This window comes from Corvus hawaiiensis, chromosome 4 (assembly GCF_020740725.1).
Source record: "Corvus hawaiiensis isolate bCorHaw1 chromosome 4, bCorHaw1.pri.cur, whole genome shotgun sequence".
Classification (NCBI taxonomy): domain Eukaryota; kingdom Metazoa; phylum Chordata; class Aves; order Passeriformes; family Corvidae; genus Corvus; species Corvus hawaiiensis.
In genome coordinates this window covers 25557794-25578950 of record NC_063216.1, presented here as the reverse complement: position 1 = coordinate 25578950, position 21157 = coordinate 25557794, and the positions used below count along the sequence as shown (strand labels likewise).

Genomic DNA, 21157 nt, shown 5'->3' with positions numbered 1-21157 from the left:
CTTCTTACTTTTGTTTTCTACGTTGCCGTTTTGGTACTCTTAAGAAAAAGCAGAGAGATTCTCCATCATGTGTCTCCCAGTCCACAATGGCTTGAGCTAGGTTGCATGCTTAATCAGGAGACTGGTTCAGCTCTGCTTTCAGACCCCAAAGACAATGGGAGATAATCTGACAGTGTGTAACAGCAGTGGCATAATATTCCAGGATACTCACTGCACTTGCCAAATACGTGTTCAATCTCGCATTTTGTGCCAGACTTCGTGCAACAAAACATAAACACGCTTGGTGTTTCACACACACACAGGCCTGTCTCCAGTGTGGGGAGCTGTGTCAGTCAAGTCACCACATCATCAGCAAAACCAGCTGCACTGTCAGAAATCTGCCTGTGTGGCAGCTGTTAAGGTGTGTGGCCATGAGCCATTGCTAGGGAACTGCATCCCTGCAGCAACACCAGCTCAGACAAGTGCCCCCCGCCGTCAGCTGCGTGTGCACCTCGGGGTGGGGCAGGCAGCCAGGGGCCAGGGTGGCAAAACAGTCACCTATCTCAGGCTGTGACAGTTCAGAGCAGTCCCAGCCTCTGTCCCAGCCTCTGCTATCTCCTGGTTTTCAGACATAATCAAAACAAACTTTGGTGCCTAATGACCCCACCCCTTCTGTGTGCAAAGTACCTGAAAAAGCCACAAGTCCATTAAAACATCACGTGGGTGACTGGGCTTTAATCAAGAATGTTGGAAGTTGGAAAGCTGGAATGATTCTTTTTTTTTTTTGCCAAGAGAAAGTACTTCAGCAGTGATACTGTTTAACCACATTTCTAATTGATTTCCTCTAATTATGTAGGCTTTTGACCTTCGAGTGCTTTATTCTCATTGTTTTCAGTTGATAACATCCAAGAACATCAAGTAATATTTCAAGTGTCTGGAGATACTAATGAAACAAGAATAAACAAACTTAACTCTTCAGTTACCATACCCCAGCTTTATGAATTTCCTGTCTTTCAGGGTGATCACCTAAACAGCACTTCATTGGACATGACGTAAACTCAAACATGTGAGATCACTGGCAGGTCCAGTTTAAATGTCAAACTGATTGCCAGCAGCGATGAAATTTACTTCCATCTTCCCATTTACACAGTCCTACTGTAGCAATGTAAATATTTGCTTGTCTGAAGTTCCTTGACAGTTTTAATCATAATTTAAATAAAGGGGAGTTAGCTCTTGTATTCTTTGCTGAAACAAAGACAATTAGTGTAACGTTATTGTGGCCAAATTAGCAGCTGTCATTTTTCCTTCCTTTTAAAGAGCAAACCATCACAATCTGCATATCCTCAGTCTTGCTCTTTGAGAAACAACCTCACCAAGGATAATGGTTCTCATTCTGATTTAATCTCCTCTCTGGGGAGTAAATTATAGCATGCTGTCTGATTTAAAAAGATTATTGCAGGATCTTAACTACGTTCCTTTAATTTAAAAGGAGATACAATTTGGCTGAATAAGGCCATAATTTAGGAAAACAATTTAACACAAGCATAGCATTAAAACACATACTTTATATCTTGGTATCTTCAATTATAATTAAGCATATGCATAAATTTATGTGTATGCATATAAGTGGTTTTCTCATTGGACCTGGGATATTTTCATGTCTGCTGTATGCTCTCTTAAAAAGAGTAAAAAAATACTACCACTACTAAAAAAACCAACTAAACAAAAATTATGCCAAGGGGCTGTAAAGCAGTCAAGAACACAAAAGCTGAATCAGGCTGAATTTCTAAGGTAAAAGACATTTTTCAGTACTTGCATGTCTTTTTGAAGAATAATTGAAGCCTTATTACAAAAGTGAGGTAATTGGGTCATACATGAATTTTCTGAATGAAAAGGTTATTCTAGTCTGCATCTCCAAAATTAAAAACAAACTAGCTTGTTCTTTTGATTTGGCTGACCTTTAATAAAAGAGCATTTTGTAGCAGTGGAAAGGTACTTCTGTCTGCGGCTGTTAGGAGAGTAATAAAAATACCGCTGAATGGAAAGACACCAGATGGAAGGAATGTCAACATACTGGAACTAATTTAGGAGATTGCTCTGATAGAGAGCAAAGGCATGAGGAGAATTCAAATGGTTCCAGTGCGAAGAGATTGGCCGCCCCTCTTAAACTAACAAACTAAAATCCTTACCCCAGGGTTACATGTAAACCAAACGGAATCAGCCCACAAGGAGGTAGACCTTTGGGGGGGAAAAAATCCACCCCCCTCAGCACTCACTCTGACTTTAGTGTTCTACAAGCTTGAAGGAAGGGCAAAACTGCCTGCTTTTTTTTTTATTTTGGTAGTAATTAAGTCCAAAGTGAACTAATAGAGAGGCGTACAATGTACCATTAAATCTTTCTGACTGATGTTTGCAAACCATGCCCATCTGGGCTTCCAACAATTTTAGGGTGAAGCACATCTTAGCAATGAAGAAATGTGAGTATGCTCATTTGGTGTCAGACTTGTCCCATGAGTTTCAGAGGAGGTGACTTTGGTGTAGCTAAAGGGAAGAATTTGGCAGTAGGGTTAAAAAAAAAGAGTGCTGATGAGCAAGAGGTCAACCAGCACTATTTGGAAAATGGAAGGCTGTAGATATAATTTCACAGCCTCTAAATGGAAATAAGTGGAGAGATTATATGCAAGAACTATTACTGTAGTAGAAAAACCTGTAAAAGAGGGACAGATTATTCATGTTACAAAATGTACTTTGTCTCAGATGTGTCTTTGATAGTGAGGAGTGAAATTCTTTCCCAGTTCCACATTTATGTTCTTTAAGGAACTTTGAAGTCAGCAGATTTGGGTTCAATTACCAGTCTGGAAGTATAGAATTTTTTTCTGTCACTTTTAAAAAAGAAACAAACACATTAGAGTTAAGGGTGGAGTTTAAAGAAAAGTTGTAAGAAATCTTTGACCACTGTATCTTAAGCACCCCTTGCTGCTTGGGTTCCCAAGGCTTTTGGAGTGACCAGACCAAGCCCAGGCAAGCTTGTAGCCCCTTGGAAAATGCTGTTTCTCCACGTTGCTGTGGCCAATGTCCTAGTACTTTGCTCATCTCCTGGGGTTACAATCACATTGTTCCTCACACCTTGAGGTTCATGCTGTTCCTGCTCTTGGTTCCTGATGTGCTCTCACACCGCTGTCCCTGCTTCCTCCCCTGTGGCCACATAAAGTGTAGTCATCTCCGAAGTCAGTCTCTCAAACAGCAGGCTCTGTCTGCTAAGGAGTAGTAGTGATTTGCAAGCACTACTCTGCAGCAGCACTTGACCACTATGACTGAGGCAGTGCAGCAGCCCTCCTGCCACATCAAGGTCTTGCTGCAGCTCTCCATGTAACTCAGGTTGCAGAGTGGTGAAGATAAACACAGTGGCTCAGAGATAAATGGTACACAGCCCATAGCAAGCATTTCTCCTGCTGCCATCCCCTCTAACACGTGAAGCTCATGGCTTGTATCTAAGCAACCCCCCATCTTGACTTTTGATTGACAGGCCATCTCCCCTGCTATCTATATCTGGATGTTGATACTGACAGTTCTCCACTTACCTAATTTGGCCAGCCAATTACAGAGTATTGATGGTTTGAAAGAAGCTAAAGCAGCCCCACCTCACTTGTACATGGCCTCCTTCCCTTTACCTTGCTCAGGGTTGAGGAGCAGGCTTGTATGACATGGCCATCCCAGAAGCAGCAAGCTTTGGGAGGCTCCTGGGGTTCAGCATCCTGCCAAAGCCATGCTTCTCTATTGGCAGTAGGTGCAGCCAGGGTTCAAGCACACTTCTAGGTGGGGGTGAGCTTCAGAATGAATATGCAGTAGGATGGAAGGTAATAAATCATCTGCAGCAAAAACAGGAGTGAACCAAGCAGTCCCAGAAGCTATATGGAGGCAACCCGTCCATCATCAGCCCACAGGTTACAGCCCAGGTGCTAACAGGGCAGTATATTTATTACCTCATTATTCTTTGCAGTAAGTCAATCCAGCCTTTAATTAATGCCCTCCTCTCTTCCCCCAGCCATTGGCCACAAGGCTTTCTTGAGCATATGTTTATAAAACTACACGCTGTGCTCAGAAGGGAAATTCAGAAGTGCCTGTGTGAAACCTGCCTGACATCCTAAATACTACTGTGAAAATTCATGGTGCACTTGGCTGATGGTTTGAGATTTGCCAGAATACCACCTTGTCATTTGCCTGATAGTCTTGACCACTGAATTCCTCTTCAAGGTTGTGTGTGTGTATAGACATAAATCCCACTGCCTTTCAACCTCCTCTTCTTTCAGCAGCACCTCTCATTTTAGATTTTTTGTCTGCTGTTCAGTTCCCTCTTTGCAGGAAGTAGCTGTGTGCCCACTCATGAGGTTCAGCTGATACGGTGGAGGTGCTCTGAAGTGAAATGATGCAGTTATAAAAAAATACCTCCCTACTCACCTCTGCTCCTGGGTGGAGAAACAAATTGCTGTTTAATTCTTTAATTGTTCAGCTGTGGTTGATGGTGAGGAGGCCTCTGCAATGTCATCTAAGTTCAAGGATAGTTTCCCTCTCAAAATTCTCCCTTATGAAGAAGAATGTGCTGGTAAACTGAAAGCCAGATATGAGCTACTGGAACGATTATGTTCTCATTGATTTGAGTGTGGCTTTATGACAAAAATTTGAAATTTGGAACAGGGATTTATACTTTCCTAAATTCAGCTTGATGGTGTTATCTCAGTTTCCTAGTGGGTATAAGAGAAAATTTGAAATGGAAAGTGCCTTTGAATGCACATTTCTCCAAACCAAATGCTTTCTGCCTCATTTCTATAGAAATGTTGTAAAATACATCTGGATCAGGACTTCTTTTACTATGGCAAATTTGAGTAAAAAAAAAATTAGATTTTAGAATTTAAAACTTCGGAACATCAAGGATGATTTGAGAAAATTCTTAGGACTGAGTAATGAAGGCAAAACTTTAATAAAAACACAGCCTGGAAGAATACTCTTATCATGTCAGGGCTGTTATTGCTGTTACTGTCATCAGCAGAACTGAACACCTGGTAGGGCATCAGCTTTTGAGGGAGTGGGGCAAGAAGAGCCAAGGGCACATGTGCCTCTGAGCTGAAGGTGGTCCTCAGCTGGAACTGCTTGGGATGTGCATTCCCATGAAAGTGCACTGAGATCGTTTGTGCCATGTGGCATCTTCACTATATGTGCATGATACATGCATGTATTTCATGATAACTCATGGAATCAGCTGGGGTTTTGGGGGGATGTTGTTGTTGTTGTGTGGCTTATCTGTTTGTTTCGAGTCAGATCTCTTATATAAGAGCATTTTCAGTGATTTGTTTCAGCTTACTAAAACTATTTCTTTTTGCCTTCTTAAACAAGCCTGTACCTAACAAGCCTTTCTGAGCTTAGAGAAATGAATGTGTGCATTACTGTTTTATTGGTAACACATCACAGCACTTCCCTCTATGACATGGGGCATGTTCAGTTTTTCCCAGACAGTATCAGTCTGTCATTCTTGGAGAGGATACTGTATGTATAATCCATCCAGAGACGGCTTTTCCAGTTTCCAAAGTTTATTGCTAATGAGGATGCACATAGGATGTAATCGCTGGCAGGAGCCTCTGCTTCGGGGTACAGTGAGGCCAGCAGACAAGTAAGCAGCCAATTTTATCTGGCTGTTTGCTCTCCCTTTTATCAGAGCTGTTTGGCTGGGGTTCAGGGGTGTTAGAGTGAACTGCAGAGGCTTTGGCTTGTAGATTTGAGTGACAAGGTGTGAGAGGACATGAGACAAAGCCTAAGAGAAGCAAATACCTGTGTGTTGAGAAAGGCAGCTTCACATTTCACTGCAAAAACTGAAGCTTAATTCTGTTTTTTTAAATCACCAAAGACCACTGGCTGAGTTTTGATGAAGAGATATAGGAAGGCATCATTACAGTAGGGCTGATCAAAACTATGTGTAATAAACCCTTTAACCTCATTAATTTGTATATGCCTTGCTGCCAGTGTGACCAGTGCTGCCACAGACAAAAAGAAAAGGAAAATCACCATGTTTTCATATAGCAGAGGTTATTTATGGCAGGTGCAGGAAGTTTCCAGTGGGTTGCAGTGGATTTTCAGTGACAAAAGAGAAGTATCCAGGACATTTCAGCAATTCCAGACTATTAACAGCCTGCTTTACTAGATTAAATATTAGTTATCTGCCATTCACAGTGAAGTCCTTGACAGCATGTGACACAGCATACTCTGGGCCCCAGAGAAGAGTCGGGCTGTGATGTGTATTAGATGCATTTTCCTTGCTCTGCTTACGCTGGAGTTGTGCATTGCTGCCGGCTCTGCGCAAGCGACAGAGGATTACAGCACGCAGTCTGTGCATGTGGTGGGACATATGGTAGGGGCAGGAGATAAGGAAGCTTGAGGATGAGCTGGGTGCATGAGATGGGGTATAGAGCAACACTGACAGGAGCTGTACAGTTCTGGAGACGTTGCAGCCAGGTGCTCATGCCCGCCATGCTGTCGCACGGAGTTGGGATGGAGGAGGACACATCTATCAGTTCACTTGTTAGATTTTGGTGGTAGGTGAAAGCCAACCAACAGTCATTGTAAGCCAAACGGCAATCCTGTATCAGTCACTGAAGACAAGAATTCATTTTGCCTTCTATTAACCCTTTCCAAATGATATGAGGGCTCCAGTTTGCTTCTGTTCTCTGGCCTCAAGCGGGCTACTGGTACAAGGAAGTCCCTGCTGGAGCAGGAGCTAGTATTCATGTGTTACTGACACAAGTGTCCACCTCACCTCACCTCACCTCACCTCACCTCACCTCACCTCACCTCACCTCACCTCACCTCACTAAGATAAGTTGACTTTGCCACTCTGTGACCCCATACTATTTGAGACAAAGAGTTTCATGTAGCCATGTGAAAGAGAGGATAACCTCAGCTTCCTTCTCTTGGTCTGAGATGTTGTAATCTTCCTCTGGTAAAAAGTAGCTTTGGAACTTGATTTTTGCAGTGGGATTGTGAGTACATCTTCCAGGCTGCAGTGGTGATCAAGCATGCGTTCAGACATCCTGAGTCTTCTTCACTCTTCAAAGTGTCAGTTTTCAAATGTGTTGAATCAGCTGTGGCGTTTTTTCTTTTCTTTTATTCTGTGCAGTGTTTGAAAATAAAGATAAGATTGTGATCATCATGGAGTACGCAAGTAAAGGAGAGTTGTATGATTACATCAGTGAGAGGCGGCGATTAAGCGAAAGAGAGACAAGACACTTCTTCCGACAAATAGTCTCTGCTGTGCATTACTGCCACAAGGTGAGCAAAGGATTTCATAGTAAAAAATGCTGTTTCAAGGCTGATTTCTGGCATATATTTCAAAGCATGTCTGAGGCAACAGCCTTCATTATTAAGTATCAGAGCATGTGATTTTATCAGTACAAAAGGAGATCTTCATTAAAAGTACTACACTGAACTAGGGCCTTTTTTTAATCATGTTTTCCTGTGTTATGGCAGATACCAGACACACCCTTACTTTAGCCCTATGTTGCATTTTTGCCTTTGAAATAATTCTCCTGACATTACAAACTCAAAAATTACAGCATCAACTAGAGAAGGCATCCCATATAACCTCTACAACATTAATATTAATGCATTCAAACAAATGCCAGTTTGCAATTTGAATATGCTGGTAAACAACTTTAGAACAGGAGATATATGAGAGAAAAATCCAAGAGAAAGCTATGAGGTTCATGTATGAGCTTTAGTGCATACTCATTCTGGATAGGTAAAAGTAACTTTACCAGATGTAGTGGGAAAGATACCATTTGCTAATGACCTCATCCATCATGGTACCCACTTGGAATGACAAGCAATTAAACCCAAGGTAGCTGACTGGCTGTCATTACGGACATTTTATCCTGTTTATGAAACAGCTGCATAGACCCAAAACTTTTATGAGGCTAAAGGCAATGAGCAGCTAACACAGTTTTTATTGGAATTCTTAAAACACTTAAATCTCTACTTGAATTCTGATAAACAAGGGTGTTTCTCAAAGTCCTCACTGTGGAGTGCTGAAAAGCTGCAGTGCCATTCCTGATGCAGTTAATTTTCCCAAGTTTCTGTAAAGAAGGCTCTGACCTAGACCCAGTCTGTTTGCTTCCATCCCTAATATTTACAATCCTTTGGGATTATAACTCCCCCGATCCACGTGGCTGCTCATTGGAGGAATGGGGGCTTTTGTAGGGGCTAACGTCATTGACAGATACTGGTTTCTGGTGCCTGGGAAGAATATACTGCTTTCATGCAGTGGGGGCAGGATCCAGGATGGAATTAAGTTCCGAAAAGACACCCTCCAGCCCCCCACCCCCCACCCCCTGCTGTTTTAGAGTCTTTGTGGGAGGATGGATTCCAGTCATTCTTCCCTTAACCACACACCAAGTGACTAATACAGTGCCTGTCACTAGTCACTGGGCCATGAGTGTTATGACAGTGAAACCAGCCCTGAAATGTAGAAGCAAAGACCACCCTGCCAGCTCACCTTTAATTTTCCCAATATTTTCTCATGTTCTTCCTCATTTTTTTCTTCCTTGTTTCAGAACGGTGTTGTCCACAGGGACCTAAAATTGGAAAACATTCTTCTCGATGACAATTTTAATATTAAGGTAGGATTCTTTTTCTCAGCTTCTCAGAATGGATTTGCATGTTTTATAACATTTTTACCCAAGGTATTAGAAGAGCCATTGTTATGGTAACTGCTACTAAGCAACAGCATCTGGCAAGAGGCTCAGAGGCTTGGAGGTTGGGGGAAGAGACCACCGATTCCCAGTAATACACACTAAATGAAGCTTTGCAGACTGTGGGGGAGAAAGCCCTGTCCTGCCACGCAAAGGCCATGATTCCCAATGCAGTATCTATCCACTAGCAGGAAACAGCAGAGCATTTCGTGCAGTTGGGCTTATTGTACAAATGATATTATTGCTGGCTGCTTCTGGGGCTAGGAAAAAACTGTTCTGGTCTACAGGGTTCAAGTGCCTCCTACAGAACACTCTGAATGTTCTTTTGATCATGGCTGGAAAATAAGCAAATAGAGTTTCAAAATAAACCTAGTAAAGCACATGTGCTTCATTAGGAAATGGCCTTGGAACTTCAGACACAAACGTATACTTTGGATGGTGATGTCAGTGATGTCATTTCCATGCCATTTCTCCCCAGTGAAAGCATGGGAATGACCTTTTTTCCTCTCTTTTTCTTCTATTGTTTATAGCTGTAGCACAAAGTTAAATAATGCAGAGATTTAATTTCCAGTGTAATTTCCTATATATATCCTATATATATTCCCTATAAAATAAGTGTAATTTCCAGGTGGCTGAACCTGTTTCACTTTCAACTTTGTTCCTCCTTGGGTAGCTGGATGTAAGGGTGGCTGTATGTGCTCATCCATGGGCAAACAAGCAGAGTGAGGAACACCAAAGAATTTCTGCTGACGCTTTAGCATCCTTATTTAATTAAAAAAGTAATCAAGGAGCTACTTGCGTAGCCCAGTATCTAAATAGCCTGGGTCTTCCTTTTGTCTCCTCTGAAAGCCCTGGGGCTGCAGGCACTGCCTTCTGTGCTTCACACTGGAGAGATTGTCTTCATTTCAAGCTGATGTGCAATGGAAATGAAAGTAACATGTGGTAGCTGCCATCTATGTAACACTGATGACAGAAGCTAACTTGGATCAACTAGTGGATTAAAGGCACATAAATATGTGGTTTCCAAAAACAGTCTTTTACAGAAGGCCCATCTAATGCAATATTTGGATGTTTTGCTGTTAGCATCCAGCGTTGGAGCAGACCTCCCTTCTCCTGTTCCTACAGGGACACGGTCTGCAGCAGCCAGAGCTGTTCTCAGCAGCACTGAAAACAAAAAGTAACCTTTCTAGGACATTGTATACAAATCAGGCTTCCTCAGGCAGGATGACCTTTCTTTCCACATTACATGCCAAACTATCTTCCCAGCTAATCAGAGAATTCTTGAGAGAAAAGAGGAATTTGTGGAATTTGCTAGCTGTGGTGGGCTGGATCTCTGCACTGTGGTCCTCATATGCAAAACCAATCACTTCCTCAAGCCTCTGGGGAGCTGAGCTTTGTCAGAAGGCTCTGTTCCCGCCCCTCTCTCCTTTATGGGCGTCGATCTCCTGCGGGTAGAGCGGAAGGATGGGGCAAGGACAGGTAGCTTTGTGTTTGGTCCGCACTTGGAGCTGACCCGGGGGCTTCAGAACCACAGATGCATTTCAGCTGCCACAGCGAGTGGCACTGCTGTGGAAGAAATTCAGGTAGCTGTACCTCCCCACATACCTTCCAGTCATTTGGACATCTTTTTCTTGAGCGTTTCCCTTTCCTGACTTGCGTTGTGTTTAAGCTGCTGTAGGTATTTTTCATATTTCCAGCCTTTCTTCAGCTACATCTCTTCAATCTTAAGGCCTCTGAGCAGGCAAGGCTGCCTTGGCATGGGCAAGTGGCTGCTTTGCTGTCCCCTGGTAACTACTTCTGCAAAGGGTCTCATGAAACTGAAAAACAGACTGAACTCAGGAAGGTGTTGGTATTTCATACATCTTACAGTCAACAGTGATTGAATTTGGATTGCTTCAAGAGGTGACTTTTGGTATGGTTTTCCTTTTCCTCTGTCTTCTCTTTTTTTAAACCTTGTGACTAAGGTCAGCTTTGAATACTTGATGTTAAGCAGACAGCCACTATTTCCCTGATGCTGAAGCTTTGAATATGTTGCTGTGGTTTCTGTGTTACTTGCAAGGAATTTTACTTCCCACTTTTTCTTTGTTTCACTAAACAGTAACCGTTGGCAAGGAAACACATATGGAACTGTAAATTATTTATTAGGAGTACATTTATCAGGTCCTCATTCTGAGAGTATTTACATGTGGTTAATTCAGGCAGAAAAAAAATGCAGTTTGGGGTTTGGTATTGACTGATGGCTTCACATATCCAGGGGAAGGCATTTTCTAGAAATGGATTGATAGTCTTATCTGTACTTTCCCAGTATTCATATTTAATTCAGTGGATTACAAACACAAAATTGGCGGTTTGATTTTAAGAATGAGAAAATTAAAGGAATCTCTTTGTTCTTGGGTGCAATGTGCAATTAAATACATATTTCTGATGAAGCCAGTGATCTATGCATTATGATTTACAATAACATGTCATAATAATGTGAAGAAAAAATAATGTTGTAAAAATAGATCCCTGCATAGCAGCTTAAGCAATACTTTTAAAACAGGAAATAAAAAGGACAAGTAATCCATTAGAAATTATTATCTGACCTAAAAGGGCCCCAGGCCATTTTACTTGCTACTACAGTAACTTGGAAACCTTTCTTAAGCTTTAGATAATTAAATGAAGGTCATGGAGGAGTGTATGAAGACATAAGAAGGGCTTTTTGTTGTTTTTAAGAGCTGTGATGGTGAGTAAAAGTCTCTGGAAGCAGAGTCATGTTAGAATACAGCAACAAGGAAACACCAGTGTCTGGAAGCAACACAAAATTACACATTTTGAAGAGTTCTGCATATCCACATGCCAGAGGTGGTGGGCAATGAGGGGAAGAAAGTGATCCAATCTGTGGTGTATTTTTAGGTTTTTCATGGACTTGTTGTATGCAGTACTATTTCCTGCAGACTTTTACCGAAAACCACTAAATGCAGCAAACATAAATGAATCAAATGAGCTTTAAACACTTGTGAGATCCAACATGCACACATATCTAACATGCACAGCTGGAGGTGGGCAGGGTCAGACAGGCAGGAAGGCTAAGGCAGCTCCAAAGCATTGAAAAAGCTGCCCTGAGCTGGGGAGTTAGGAAGCCCTTTGTGAGAAGAGATTCACAATGGCTTTAGGCATTTGCCTTTGGTGGTCTTCAAAAAAGCCTTTTGGTGGTGCCTGCTTCTCTTCATCCATTTTGCAAGGACCGAGCATGCTAGTGTTTGGTTCATTGTAGGCATGAATTTACTGGAAGAAACAGCAGCGGGGCAAATAAGTAGCTGCCTCCATCTGCCCATAGCTCCTGCAGTTTGGTCTGATGAGGACCACATGTCCTCAAGCACTGCAGTTCTCCCCAGTGCCTAAATCTTCAAAACTGCATGCAGGGACATGGGGAGCAACTGCAGCCTTGTGTGGTGGCCAGGAAATTAATGCCTCTTGCTGAACTATCCAAATACTGTGTTCCTGCCCCATGCCACAAGCTACCCCCCAGGGACACCTGTGTCACACAGCCTGGCACGATGGAGGGGCCTCCTTGTTCACAGTAGGGATGAGAAATGGTTCCTGGGCTAGAAAAGATGTCTGGCAGAGGTTGATGTAAACCGTATGATCAACCCCGAAGTGATAGAAGAGTAGAACAATGCAAGTGTAACAGTAACATAATCCTGCTCACTGCACGTTCTCTTGGGCTGGTAAGGGGTCACCAATCAGCCTAACCACTGAAAACCCACGAGGGTTTCGTATATACAGAGTAAGTGTGTGGAGTTGGGCTTCACTTCACTGGAAGGCTCACCAACTGCACATACACTTCATTTGCTTTAAGAGACCTAATTATTTCTCTAGCTGCAGTGCAGAGAGACAGATTCTTAAGTTGGATAAAACTGACAATTTCTATGAGTGTGAACTTTGTGGAGTTTATATCCCACGCTTCAACAATAATAGCTATATTATATTTACTGTTATCAGAGCTAACAGTAGGTATGAACATACACTCCTGAAGCAAGGAGAATAAAAGTCTACTTTTCTGCTCCTCCCAATTTAGGAAGTTTTTTTGACTTGATGCCTTAGTTCCATTTAAGTGCCAAGAACATGAAGTAATTCTGGCTTCTATTAATCTTGTTTCGGGGGGCATGACAGTTTTAATGGGAAAAGCTGATAAACATCAGTCTGTGAGCATGGGAGTGGACTGTAACATAAATACTCTTTTCCTGAATGGTCAAAATGAAAACATGAATGCCCAAGTCTGAGAGTTTCTTAGAGTGAACAATGGTATGTGTATCCCTATATATATATTCATGCACATCCACATGCATTTTATACATTCCATAGTGGTAAGGGAATGTATTTTCATAAGGAATCACACTGTGCAGTGTTTGTTCTTGTCTTAGCTGCATCCTGAACTAAAATAAAAATCAATGACCAGCACGAATTTATAACACTGAAATGATCCCATTCTTCCCCTGATTGACAGGGCACACTTCATAAGGCTTAAAACCAACTTCCTGCAAGCCAGGCAGGGTGACTTGATAAGAAAGTGGAATTTAAGGCAATTAAGTGCAATCTGAGCCATGAGAATATGTTTGCAGACTGCAATTGTACACCAGCTGTTTTCAATGACATTCCAGCCATACAATGAAGATTTTACAAACCGCATTTATTTAAGGGTTGACTTTTCTGCTGTGGGTTGATAATACACTGTCTGAGGGACCGAGTGAATTCAATCTATGAATGGATGAAGTGAGATGAATTAAAATTAATGAGCAGAAATCAGCTGCTCTTTGAGCGGGATGAGTTCAGATTGTCAGTGAAACACCTGCACAAGCAAAGCATCAAAATAGGGAAGGGTGAAGCATGAAATCTCATCTCTGACTTATGACTTTAAAAAGTGTATAAAAATGATATATTAAAAAAGTTTATATTTCTAATGTGAAAGTATCTAACAACTATATGTATCTATTTATATCTGTTTATAGAGTGTATCTATGTTCCTGTTTTGGTCTCAACTGTGTCATTTTTCAGTGTAGCTGTAGAAGTTGAGATTGTAGAGACAAAGACTTTACCTCTCCCAAGAGTTCACTAAACATTGCAATTCAACAGGTATTACAGGCATTGATGATATACACTTCAAAAAGCCAAGAGTGAATGATGGTGCTGGCAAATCCTTTTCTTTCCCACTCACTTTGTGTTTTCTTGAATTTTCTCTTGTGAAAATTCCTGGGATTTCATTTCTTTCTGGTAGAAAAGACATGAATAAGGTGAAGAAAACCCTGAGAAAACTCCTGTCTTTAATAGCTATAATACCTTTTTTATGCTTGTGCTTTATGTCTTTTCTGTAGGCATTATGTTGATTGTGGGCAGTAATACAAGTATCTCTGGGAAGCAGAAGCAAGATAAAAATGAGATGTGTTGCCTTGTGCTAGAGAACCAAAAAATGCAGAGGTTGTGGGAGTATTTGGTGTTGCTATCCTCAGCCTTTGTTTTGTAAGAACAAGAACAGAGAATTGAAGTAAACAAAATATTTGGACCTGATCCTGCAATTCCTACATGGGCAAAATTCCCAACAGTCCCAAGGGAAGTTTTGTTTGTGTTGGGAAAGCCAGATTTGGGCCCATTGTTTCTAATTAGGAACCAGACTTGTGTTTATTATCTCGTGATAGACATCTCATGGGCTTAACAGCTCAGATTCCTCAGCCCCATGTCCCTGAGTCTGGAGGAGAGGGCGACTGCCTCACTTTGCCCCTAGTTCAAGCGTAGCTACATTCCAGATGATTTCAAAAATCTCTTTCTTCAGTAATGCTTAGCTTCCTGCAGCACTCCTGCCTGCCTCCTCCTGTTGAATGTAAAGGTCTTGGCTTTTGGCTTGCATGTGTGTGATAAGAAGGGTGGTACTTTCTGCTTGCTTCCCTCTGGTGTTAATGACTATACAAAATTAAGAGCAGTCAGTGGACAGCGGGCTTCCCAGTATGAGATTATCTTTGCCAGCATATGAAATTCATCCAGGACAAAATTACCAACTGATGGTTTGCAGTCAGTTGGTGGTCTGTCTGTGAATGGAACCAAAGCATCCTTGTTCCTAATCAGGAGGATTTAACCTGGGAAGCCTTCTTCTCTGAGGGATCTTGAGAGAGAAAAGTAAAATCCACATCGAATTCCTTGCCCTACGGCAGAGATAAATACAGCTAAGTCTTTCCTGATAAAGGATATTCTGTTACTTTAAGAAATCATTAATATTACAAATGCCTTGTACAATTCTATTTGCAGATTGCTGATTTTGGACTCTCCAACCTCTATCATAAAGACAAGTTTCTGCAGACCTTCTGTGGAAGCCCACTGTATGCTTCCCCTGAAATAGTTAATGGACGGCCTTACAGAGGCCCAGAGGTAAGAAGGGTCAGTTTTTCTGTGGTGGTATGGGGATGCTTTTGATGATAATGTTCTTGAGGGCTAGTCCTAATGCAAATGTTACTGTACATGTGAGTTCACTTGGGTCTGTCCTGTATTTGAAGTTCTTAAGCTGCCTTCACTTGCTTTTGTTTACATTGCCTGTGGGTGGTTAGTGACATGTTAGACACCAGTTTGCCCAGCAGTAGGTGCAGCTGGACATGATGCTGCTCTTGTGGTGCTGATGGAAGGGAGAAGGGCAGGGATCAGCTTTCCTGGGCTTCACATGTGTTGTGTCTGTATTTCAGGTTGACAGCTGGGCCCTCGGTGTATTGCTTTACACTCTGGTTTATGGAACGATGCCCTTTGATGGCTTCGATCACAAAAATCTCATCAGGCAGATCAGCAGTGGAGAATATCGTGAGCCAACACAGACCTCAGGTATGAAAAAGGAGGGAGAGCCATGTACTGAGCTGACAGCAGTTCAGAATGGAGCATTTTGTTTGGCCCCTTCCAACATCTTACAGTGTCGTATTAGAATGATGTACACCAAAAAAAAAATCTGATTCTCCTACTGAGTTCATGTGCTATAAATTGCCATCTGGGTACAGCACTTTCCAAAAGCCCATTTGAAATTAAAGGTTGGTAGCAGATAGATTTTGTTGCCTTGGGGAAGCTGTAATGGTCTCTTTTAAGTACAGTGGAAGGTCTGTTAGCTATTGCAAGTGGAATTGTTCAGACAGTGGAAGGTCTGTTAGCTATTGCAAGTGGAATTGTTCAGACAAGCTGTAAACTGATACAACATACATGTACAGATCAGTCCACTCACTACACTGTGGTCTATCACAAGCAGAGAGAAGGAGAATGGTCAGAGCAACACAGTCTCTGATTAAAGAAGGCAGGCCAAAATCTGAATTAATGCCACTGTGTTCACGTCGGCTTCTAGGATAGCACATTAAGCTGTCACCTGACTGAAAAGTATCAGCTAAGTCTGGCTCACTGATTATGACTCCTTCCAGCCTTAAATATCTATGCATATATTATATTTAAATGAATATTTATCTTGTATCAGTTGTTTGCCATCCTTTTCAGCTTCCTGCCTTCTCGCTCTCTGTATGAAAATAAACCTTCACAATACACAGAAGACTGCGTTGTTTATGGAAAAAGTAAATACAGAAGCGATAATGTGTAGATCATTTAAAATATCCCAATTCCATTTTATTTTCTTCTAAGTTTTGTCATTTGAGTCAATAGATTGGTGACTTCCTTCAGTAATATGGAACTATTCACTGTCTAATACAGTACAAACATTAATTTATTGGATAGCCCAGTGTACATTTTCCAGAGTGAATCATATTCTTCTGATAAAAAGTAGTGCTCAGAGGCATTTTCCCTCATTGACTGGTAGTCAAAGCCTTGTTCCCTTTCACTTCTCCTGTTGGATGGAGCATTATTTTTGCTTGTTTGATTGGCTTCACACTTCCAATTTAAACTGACAGACTTAAGAATGCTATGTTCTAAAAATGTTATATGCCATTCTTCATCTATAGATGCTCGTGGTCTTATCAGGTGGATGCTGATGGTGAACCCTGAACGACGAGCAACCATTGAAGACATTGCCAACCACTGGTGGGTTAACTGGGGCTACAAGAGCAGTGTCTGTGACTGTGATGCCATGAGGGACTCCGAGTCGCCACTGCTGGCAAGGTTCATTGATTGGCATCACCGTTCTACTGGCCTCCAACCAGAGACTGATACCAAAATCAAGTGCCTTTCTAAGCCCAAAGGTCCTGAAGTCACACTAGAGAGACAGAGGTCTCTGAAAAAATCAAAAAAGGAAAATGATATTGCACAGTCCATCCAGGAAGGAGGAGCTGAAAATGCAACCAAACCGACCTCCAAGAGACCCAAAGGCATCCTGAAGAAAAGGAGCAACAGCGAACATCGCTCTCACAGTGCAGGTTTCATTGAAGGAGTTGTCAGCCCAGTGTTACCCTCTGCTTTTAAGCTGGAGCAAGAGTTGTGTAGGACTGGTGCGGCCATTAAAAGTGTTGTAGAGGGAGAGGTAGCTGGCAAATATGGCACTAAGCAGTCTTCACTAATGCCAAAAAAAGGAATCTTAAAGAAGACTCAGCAGAGGGAGTCTGGCTATTACTCCTCTCCAGAAAGAAGCGAATCTTCTGAACTGTTGGACAATAATGATGAGACAGTAAACAGTGACACTTCTCCAGGGGTCACAGAGCCATCCAGAAATGGGTCTTACAGCCATTCCTGCAGGCGTAAGGGCATCTTGAAACATAACAGCAAGTATTCTACCAACAGCACTGAACCTCCTTTGATTAGCCCTGATACACCAACGCTGGAGGCCATGGAAGAAATGGTCTTGCCTGGGGACGTATTACCTCGAAGTTACAGTCGCCCTTCCAGCGTGATTAGTGACGACAGTATTTTGTCCAGTGACTCATTTGATTTGCTGGATTTGCAAGAGAACAGGCCAAACAGGCAGAGAATACGGAGCTGTGTCTCTGCTGAAAATTTCCTCCAGATCCAAGACTTCGAAGGACTTCAGAACCGCCCACGGCCACAGTATCTAAAGCGTTACCGCAACCGTCTGGGGGACAGCAGTTTTTCTCTTCTCACAGACATGGATGATGTGACTCAGGTCTACAAGAAAGCCCTAGAGATCTGCAACAAGCTCAACTAGCAGAGGGAAGATGGAAAAGGGAGGGAAGGGAGTTATTCTGTGTACCTTTATGATGGAGTAAGCCAGGTCACTGATTTGCTGACAATGGTAGGTTTTGATTCAGAGGAGCTGACTGTACCTACTTAGCTGAACTCTGAGTAAAGTTGCCCCAAAGTCATCTCACACTTCTCTAATTTTGTGTCCTCAGAATATTACCTACCTGACCAGAGAAAAACCTTTGGTGTTTGTATCTGTCATGAAAGCACATCAAGAGCTAGCAGACAAAAGCATCAAGATTTGATGGCTCAAAGTCAAAGCTAGACAGAATTAAAACTGGAAGTGAGGGACACGTGTTTTGAGAGGTTTGTAGTTAACATGAGATAAGCTTTATCAAGAGATGAACTGAATTCTTCAAGTTAAATTTGGATGCCTTTTAGACAAGAGGCTTTATTTCCCTCTGAAGTTATTTGTCTGGGTACAAATGATTGCACAGTGGGAATCTTTGGCTTGCGTTATGCAGGATGCCAGGCTAGGTGGTCACCATGGTCCCTTCCACCAGGATGACCGGAGAGGTTCTGAACATGTTCTAAGATAATTTGAGAGACTTGCCCCAGAAAAACCTCATGAGGTGTTTGTGGACAAGCGATGGAGCAGGCATTCATATCTGGACCCTCCCACAGTGTCCAGAGCCATTGCTCTTCACTGAGCAGAAAGTTCTAAAATTGTTTCCAACTCCTGCTCCTACCAGCAAAAACAGAGCCACAGAAATGATAATGGGAACTGGAAGGAATGGGTGTTATCAGCAGCTAAATGACCTTTTAAGGCATTTCAACCCATATGTTCAATCTGTGACTCTTGCAAAATGGCCAGCCAGATGAATGCCCAGACAAAGATGGGTCTCAAGGGTTAGCTGACTCTCTAATCTAGAGTTCGGTCACTGTCAGCAAACGGTGCCACCTTGCTGCTAGCTTGTAGTATTTGGGGTGACAGTAGTTTGCAACCAGAATGTTAGGTAAGGAAAAGGTTGTAGAATGTAGGAAATGGGTAGAGGTCAGAAAGTTAGTGGGAAGATGCCTTTCTCCAGATGAAAATGTTCCTAGGTTGGTGATAATGGAGCAGAAAGAATTGAGTGATGAAATGATAATGGTAGATTTAATAACGGAGTTTGCATAAAATTGTGGGCCTGCCTCTATCTAGTGTAGCTGGTACTGAGTGTGCAATGTTACCAGTTTGAAAAAAAAAGGATATGTGTTTGTGTTCTCAGACATGTCCAGCTATCCAGACTGAAGGCTTCAACTCCCATAAAGGTACCACATGGGTCTACTGGATTACCTGAATGTAAGTCTATGTCAGAAAGGCACTGTGTGTTTGACAGGCCTGGGCAAACTGGAATCTTCAGGCCCATTTCAGTCTCATTTCCATGAGCACATAGCCCCTGGCTTTCTTGGAGGTGCACTGGTGCGATTAAATCACAGGTTTCAGCCAATGATGTCAAATGATCCACAGCTGCAAAACTTGTGTTGACACTCATACCCAGAGCAGAGGGGCATGGGGGCAAGTTCTGGTCTCACTCCTGCCCTGTAACTGGAACTGAAAGCAGAGTTTGACCCACTGTGTCCCAAATCCTAGAGATGGTGCAGAAACTAAATAGAGTTCCTCTGGGGATTCCTTGGGAATCGGGGATAAGTGCATATATCGTTGGCATCTGGGACAGGGAGCTATTTCACTTGCAGATTTCTCTTATTCAGTGTATCATGGTACTTAAATCTGCCAGTTCCTCCTAAAAATCAAGTGGGCTGCCTAGCATAAAGATGAACCAGCTTGAGTTTCCTAAATCAGTTAATCTGCCTCTGTGGAGAACCTTTACTTGTTACTTATTTACTTACACTGGACCGAATTTGGCTCTGAAATAAATGGCATCAATACCATGAAATCTCTGAGAGACGTGCTCTCAGGCGGTCAAGTGAAATCTGGCTCACTGTCATTTGCTCAGGAAGGGCAACTGCAGGTCACTTCTCTACAGATGTGTACCTCTCTGTATGATACTCAGACGTCTCGTCTTCTCTCACAAGCCCTGCATGTGCTCTTTTACCCCATCCCAAACCAGCACCCCATTTTGCAGTGTGTTGAATTAACAGGTTTGCTGTGGTGCATTTTAAAACAACTCAGCTTAGTCTCCATGGCCTTTCTGAAACAAGGGTGGATGTGCCTTGCAGCCACGGCTTTCAACTCATGCCTTGGGGTGTAAGAGCTGCATCCTCAACTGGTGTGAGTCAGTGCTGTCCCGTTGAGGCTGGAGCATCACACCTTCCCTGCACATCTGGCACTAAACCTTGAGTGGATTTATAGAGGTTTCAGGATGAAGGGAAGGGAACTCAGCCGGCTGTGGCAGGGAAGTCAGGAGCACCCTGAAGGCTCCTATCTCTGAGGCTTTTGCCCAGGCCTGCTTCCTTGTGTACAAATGTGAATGAGTGAGTGACTGCTTGCTGCCAAACTGGAAACGTTATGTAGGGATTTACTGGCATGTTACTGGCATGTTACATGTTTACTGGCATGTTATCATTCCTAGAAGAGAAGAAAAAAAAAAACTTGACTGCACATTGTTACTATTAGTGTTGTGATTCTTATTTAATTTTTTTTGTAATACAAAGTCAACTTTTTTATTTGAATTTGTCTTTTTTTTAATTTATTGGTCTGAAAGCCATTTCAAAGTTATAATAATATATTTGGTGTAATTTAATTGGTGCAACATTATTTTACAGCTCCGGCCAAAATTGTTTTGGTGTTATTTTTTGGGTTTTTTTGTTTTTTTCTCCCAATCCTTGGTTGGTTTGAGCTCTACGAGGCACACAGGGAAAAACGCTGGATAATCACCCAAAGTGTTTGTATTTTTAATCTGACACTGTTTTTTATTAAATAAAATGAAATTAATGTAACTGTGAAGAGTCTCTCTCTCCCCCTTTTCTTTTTCACTGTACATCAGCATGAGCCAATGCCAAGTGGTAATGAACTTGTCATGCAGAAATACGGCGGCATCTCAGCACTTTGTACCAAGTTGTTTATGCAAACCTTCTTGGCTCATTTCTGCATTTGAATATGATGTGGGTGGCCACAGAGACTCCCTTGCTGTGAAGCATTTGGCACTGCAAAGCACGCAGAGCTTTCAGCTCTAGAAAAGTTTGGTGGAGAACAGCTGACTGGGGGTTTTCTGTTGAAGATAAATGAGGTTTGTGTGCCCGGTGTGCTGCAGGTGAGACAGAGCTGGCTGAGCAGACACAGCACAGCTTATTTGTAGCTCAGAGACAGATGGTCATGGTCCTTTCTCCTCCCCATCTGGAAAAGGGACAGTTTATTGACAATG

General features: G+C 42.3%; 1 protein-coding gene across 1 annotated transcript in view; it reads left to right on the top strand.

Annotated features, from left to right (window-relative positions):
- NUAK1 (NUAK family kinase 1) overlaps positions 1-20739 on the top strand; it is a 47229-nt gene extending 26490 nt beyond the window's left edge. Inside the window, exons 3-7 of the mRNA XM_048301242.1 lie at positions 7145-7296; positions 8577-8642; positions 14994-15113; positions 15422-15554; positions 16664-20739. Of these exons, the coding sequence (XP_048157199.1) occupies positions 7145-7296; positions 8577-8642; positions 14994-15113; positions 15422-15554; positions 16664-17817 (1625 nt within the window). The 3' untranslated portion in view covers positions 17818-20739. The remainder of the gene's footprint in view (positions 1-7144; positions 7297-8576; positions 8643-14993; positions 15114-15421; positions 15555-16663) is intronic.
- The last annotated feature ends 418 nt before the right edge of the window (positions 20740-21157 follow it).